Source organism: Eupeodes corollae, chromosome 2 (assembly GCF_945859685.1).
Source record: "Eupeodes corollae chromosome 2, idEupCoro1.1, whole genome shotgun sequence".
In the NCBI taxonomy this organism is placed as follows: domain Eukaryota; kingdom Metazoa; phylum Arthropoda; class Insecta; order Diptera; family Syrphidae; genus Eupeodes; species Eupeodes corollae.
In genome coordinates this window covers 71632546-71638545 of record NC_079148.1, presented here as the reverse complement: position 1 = coordinate 71638545, position 6000 = coordinate 71632546, and the positions used below count along the sequence as shown (strand labels likewise).

Genomic DNA, 6000 nt, shown 5'->3' with positions numbered 1-6000 from the left:
TTAGTTTAGCATTTCACTGTTACTTTTTTTGGCTTTCTTTAATACTACTAAAAAAATAAAGATTTAAATAAATTAAACTGTTTTCTTTTTTTGTTGGTTTTTTACAAAATTATATAAAAATAGCTTAATAGTGAAATACAATTAATACAATCGAGTTAGATAAATAAAAACAATCAAAACAACACTTTGTCTCTTGTATTTTTGTAGACATTTTAAATACAATTTGCACGAAAAGTTTGTAGTCATAGTTTAAGACAAAAACATTGAATTCATAAAATGTAACGTCTTTTTTGTTAAGCTCTATTCTGTATTCTAAAAAGGTGAATTCATTCCAAGCTTTGTTCCAAAATCTAATCTTGCTCTTCGTTGATATCTCGTGTTGACTCTATAAAAATAGGAAAAATAAAAACATAGTTACAAACTCTATACAAATCATCAAACTTTTAAAGACTTACTTAATTTCTTGCCACTTGCAAATTTCTGTCACTGCAAAACTAAGTAAACAACCACCACAAGTAAATACAATAACTGGCCATACTGCTAAAACCTCGTCTATGAGATTACCACTTGTAATCAATTGAAGGACACAAATCAGTACGTGCAATATGATAACTGATGAAATACTAAGACTCCAGATGCGATTTTTAAATGGGTTCTTCCGCCAGATGGAGTGATCACGATGTACAAATGAGGCGGATATTATCACTAAAGACGCATAAGATGTACAATGAGGCAGAACGAAGAATTTAGATGATTTACTTACCAAAGTGTAAAATTATTCCCAAAAGGGAGAAAATGCGAGCGATTTCTAAATGAATGTGATTCTTCTCTTCGTCAATGTCCACTATTTCGTAAGGATGCGCAGTAAATGTACAAAATCCGAGAACCTAAAAATATTATTGTTAACAACTATTATCATCCCCTCCTCAAATCACCAAAAGCTTTTTGATAGAAAATAAATATTTACTAGAAGACATTTTTAAGTAAAATCGAATGGTTTTGAAGCTTCTTCGCCTCGAAACACATTTAAAGAGAAAAATATAAAAATTATTGCATCACTGTACTTACAATAATCAAAACCGGTGTAATAAACTTGCATCCATAGCACCAGAGAACAAAACCAAACACCTTGGAATCGTATTCTGTTTGTTTTTTGGCCGTTGCGCGGTTCATAGTTTTCGAGTCGGCATCTATGTGCGCCAGCGACACTGATATCATCGGTATTGGGAAACACATCAAATAAATAACAGTTAACGGTGTCAGGATAGCTGGCAGCGATAGACAGGCACTTAGAATATTTATAACTGATATGGTTCCAGCACAGCATGCCCAATATTGTATACAATTCCATAATCCAGATGAGAATCTTCTTGACAATTCTATCAGAGCCACCGTCGACAGTGGATCGTCTCGACTCACTGATATCGAACATGGCAGTGAGTTGAGCAATCTACTGATATAGATCGGTGACACAGTGTGTCCCTGTGACTGCATGGGACGTGCATCGGCGCCCTCTAACAGCTCCAGGGACGCAGAATGCTGTTGCTTAGATAGGTTGCTACTTGAAAAGTTCTTCAGTTTCATCAGTCTGAGTTTGTTATTTAGGATATTGGTTTCAGTGAAGGCGTCTATTGACTGACAGACTTGTGGATAAAGAGGCTCCACGGCAATACTACAATCGGCCTGGAGGAATATTTCGGCGTTGGCATTGCTTGCACTGGAACCCAGACAAACGACAATTTCTCCATACGACTGCATTATACTTAGCATCTCACGCGTAGCCTCTGCCGAACAATCAGTAAAGAGAGAAACTTGTAGAGGAACATTGTCAACTTGTTCCAAATGGGGGCGAATATTTTCGATTCCTCGCGGCAGTTTGGCTCGATTCGACATGTCAAAGTGAATAGGAGCACTCTGTTCAGTGCTATCAGTCAAAATACTCATCGAACGTCCAGGTTCGTCCATTGCAGAGTCTTGTGATCGTTGATTTTCACCAGAGACATCCATGTTAATCGACTCATTGGACCCACGATCCGAATTCAAATTTAACATATTATAGTCCTGGTTAGAAATAGCCCCGGGTGCTGATGAACTAAGTGCTTTTGAAGATTCCAAATTCAAAGGCTGCAAAAGGTGATTGAGTTCGGTGGTACCTCCAGATAGGCGTTCCTCGGTATTCTTTTTCACTGAATTAACGGTGAACTCAAATTTACCAGAATTCTTGGGTGAATGCGGAGTCGATTGATTGGGATCTTCGCTTAATAATGATATGTGACAATTCCAACCCGATTCTAGACCCATCTTCTCGGAAAACACTCTCGATCGCAGCTCATTCTCTTTACTAAAATGAACAAAACGTATACACGCCCGTTCCAGCTGCTCCACCAACTGCACAATGTCCGTCTGCGCCTGATACTGCATGGTCACCATACCAATGAAAACCTGATGGCACTGCATCTCGAAACAGCCGTTCACATCGTTGATATCGTGATCGTCTTTAGTTTCGGAGAATAGCAACGAGTCCGTACTGATCGAGTGGCTTAATTTGGTGTGCCCTTCGAAATCACAGTGCGACTTGTCTACATGTGCCATCCGATACTTCGACTCTGGCGGCAGTTCTAGGTAAGCGATATTATCATTTTGTGAACCACTCAGAGCTCCGATGATGCCATGACGCAAGGGACGATAGGCGAACGCTGTGCAGTATGCTGTCAGAGCACTACGCTGATAGAAGTCCTGAGCTCGCTTCCGATCATGTTGGCTAAGTGTTCGCAAGTCCTTGCCATCCCAAAAATCATCACAGTAATCCAGAATTATATCGGCAGTGCCTTGTGTGAAGAGCGATAAATAGCCTCCGGGATTTTCACGCATTACCACCGATAATGAATGCGGAAAAGGTACCTTTACTTTGGAAGTAAGTTGGAGTTGTCGAGCAAAGCGTATATCACGACGCACTACATCTGGTTGCTGTATAGAAATAAAATTGATGTTTTTAAAAAATAACAAAATAAGGAGACTTTTGTATCCATTACTTACCAAATGTCTATAGGTTGCCAATTGTCCTTCCAAAGAGAAACGATCACAGGCATGTTCAGTGAATCCGATTTGTTTTGCCAACTCACAAAGGCAACGTCTGTTCAAGGGATAAGAATATTAATAGAAATCGTGAGTTGTTTAGTTTATTTTTGCAATAAAACGAGAAAACATATGAAAAGCAAATAACAATCACTATGAACTCGAAATCAAAAACAAAAACTATAGTGGTATGGAAGCTTTTTTTGGAATGCTTATTTTAAGGATATAAAACCAAAGAGAAAATCCAGAGAGAACAGGATCACAGTCCAACAAAAAGAACAAAACATTAGAACTTAAATAATTTGTGGAAATTTAACACAAAGCATAAAGGTGTGTTAACAAGGATTAACGTATACAAAAAATGGTTGTATGAAAATGTTGTTTAAAGTATGGATTAACACAAATATGGTTTTATGTAGATTTTGAATGTTTAATTTTCAAAAGCATTGACAAATAAAAATTACATGCACACTAATTTTAATTTTTTTGTCCGAAATACGAAATCTGAACGCAATACTTAACCAATAAATCATAAAGTGTAATAAATAATTGAAAAAAAAAACAAATATTTTTAAAATAGTTAGGATTTTGTAAACTTTAGGGTTTTCGAAAAGTATTTATTTAATAATTATATCTGTTGGAAAGGAATTTTTTCAAGTGAAAAGGATTGAAATCAAGTTATATTTTAACTTAGAGCTTATGATCAAAATATTTAGTTCGTTTCCTTATGATTCCGGACTAAGTACAGCAACATTCGATTATTGATTGATATTGACAATTATTTATGTTATTCTAGGCTTTAATTTGAAATAAACTTGTAGGGGCTAATGTTTAATTTGATTTTATACGAATTTAACAAAATTCAACTTAAAACTTAAAATTGAATATTTCTCAAGATCTCAAAAAAATACATGTATTCATTGGGTGACTGTGCACAACAACCTACGCGGATATGCTCACAAATTGAATTCTAAGTTCCTAAACTAACCTCTGCCATGGAAACTGAGTGTGAAAACTTTTGATTTCCGTATGGCGTGCTCAAATGTATCCCGAGGAAAGACTCAAGATGAATTTGCTGATTGGGAATAATTCAAAGTAAGTAAATTAATACAAACAACTAAGTATTCATGCAAAATGAGCAGTCTGGCGCAATTTGTGGTATTGAGTCAACTCATTACGCTGATAGAATCAGAAAAGACAGATTGGTTCTGGTTTCTTAAAAAGACCGGATAGAACCTGGAGCGACTCCTGGGGTGGAATCGGGTAAGGTGATTTGTGATAGATGACAGTCACAATCTACAAATTCGGTCTGTGTAAGATGATAGTCACCGGTGACAATCACGATTTGGTGACTTTTTCTGGTGACAACTCTTTAGTTGTCACTTTGATTGGAAATTGATTTTTATTTTTATTTGCTGAAATTTCAAGACAATATGAATGTGTTTGTGCCTTTGATTTTACCTTCTGAAAAAGAAAATATTAATTATAATAGAAATGTCCGGCTCTAGAGGATTAACCTCCGCAATGAAATAAACATTCTTGATCTTCCAAGTCAAGTCCAAAGTAAGGACCCATATGTGCTATATATTTGTTCACATATAAAAACCTATTTATTATAACTTGTTTTTTTTATTTATAATTAATATTTTGAATTAAATAGATTCTTAAAAGACTTTCGATTGAATAAGGAAACATTTTTACATAAATCCTACCGCTTCTGGATTTGTCAGCTGGAATGCGGTCAACAGACATTTCCCCCATTCTTCGATTAGCCGTGACTTTAAATTTTCTTGGAGGTGGTGGCTACCCAAGGCAAGTTGGCGGTGACTGGTCAGCTTCAATGGGTAAAAGTACTGTTTGTGAGGTTATTTCTTTGACCTTAAAACAAATGGAGAGGAAATTGTACCCACTTACAATCAAATTTAATCAATCGGATTCAGAAGAAACAAAAATGTCCTTCTACGAAAAATATCAAATTCCTGGAGGTAGGATTTTGTTTCTTAGTAAAAATAAACTAATTTTATTACTTGTTTTTTATTTTATTATTTGTTTCCTAGTGATCAGCTGCATTGTTGGCAGTCATATTATGATTCTCCGCCCTTCGGAAAATGAGCATATGTAGTTCAATAGAAAAGGAAGACATAGTGTAAACGCTATGATAGTAAGTCAATTTTTTGATTCACTAATTTGTGTTGCCTTATCGAATGTTTATTTTCAATCTAGATCTCCAACGAGAAAAGAAAAATTCTGGCAACAAATGCAAAATATGGCGGGAGTGCTCACGACAGCTTTATTAAAAGTTAAATGCTGACTATTGTGCAGGCAGAACATCATCGTGGCTACTTGGTACATCAAAACTTATAATTACATAATAGGCCTGTCTGTATGTGACCGTACTTGTCCGGATAGCTTCAGATCGGTTTTTGAATACAACCACTGAAATTGTAACAAACGTCAGTGAATTTCTTTTGAAGTGATACCAAATTCTAAACAAAATTTGGTGATCAGCTTACACAGACGCAATTTGATCTCTTTTTATGATCACAAAGCTGACAATCAAAAATCACCTTAGCCGATTCCACCCCTGCTCTTAAACTCAAGAAATATCTATAATCGTATTTTCACTATATTATGATGCTTTACTAATACACCTCTGATTGAAGAGCCCAGAATGACCAAAGTTGATTATATAGTAGATTACCAGAAAGTGTAACTGGTGATTGACATCTTCTACAAGTTTCTAGGGTCTGATGGAAAAAAGCTTTAATGACACTATTGTTTTAGTTGATATTTTCATGGCAGTTTGGAACTCAACCTGTTTGCTGAAGAAAGAGAACTTGTTTGCTGAAGGAAGAGAAGTCAATGAAGTCGTTCCGAAAGCCGTAAGCTTGGCCATATCGAAAGACTTTAAACCTGTAAGTATAT

The 6000-nt window shown here is 35.8% G+C and overlaps 1 protein-coding gene across 2 annotated transcripts in view; it reads right to left on the bottom strand.

Moving 5' to 3' along the window:
• Nucleotides 1–6000, bottom strand: part of LOC129944319 (transmembrane protein 94) — a 31483-nt gene continuing 25483 nt past the window's right edge. For both annotated transcript variants that reach the window (XM_056053668.1, XM_056053669.1), the window contains exons 5-9: nt 3037–3133; nt 1069–2967; nt 764–887; nt 456–705; nt 1–385 (exon numbers count right to left, since the gene is read on the bottom strand). In XM_056053668.1, coding sequence (XP_055909643.1) covers nt 313–385; nt 456–705; nt 764–887; nt 1069–2967; nt 3037–3133 — 2443 coding nt within the window. In that variant the 3' untranslated portion in view covers nt 1–312. The remainder of the gene's footprint in view (nt 386–455; nt 706–763; nt 888–1068; nt 2968–3036; nt 3134–6000) is intronic.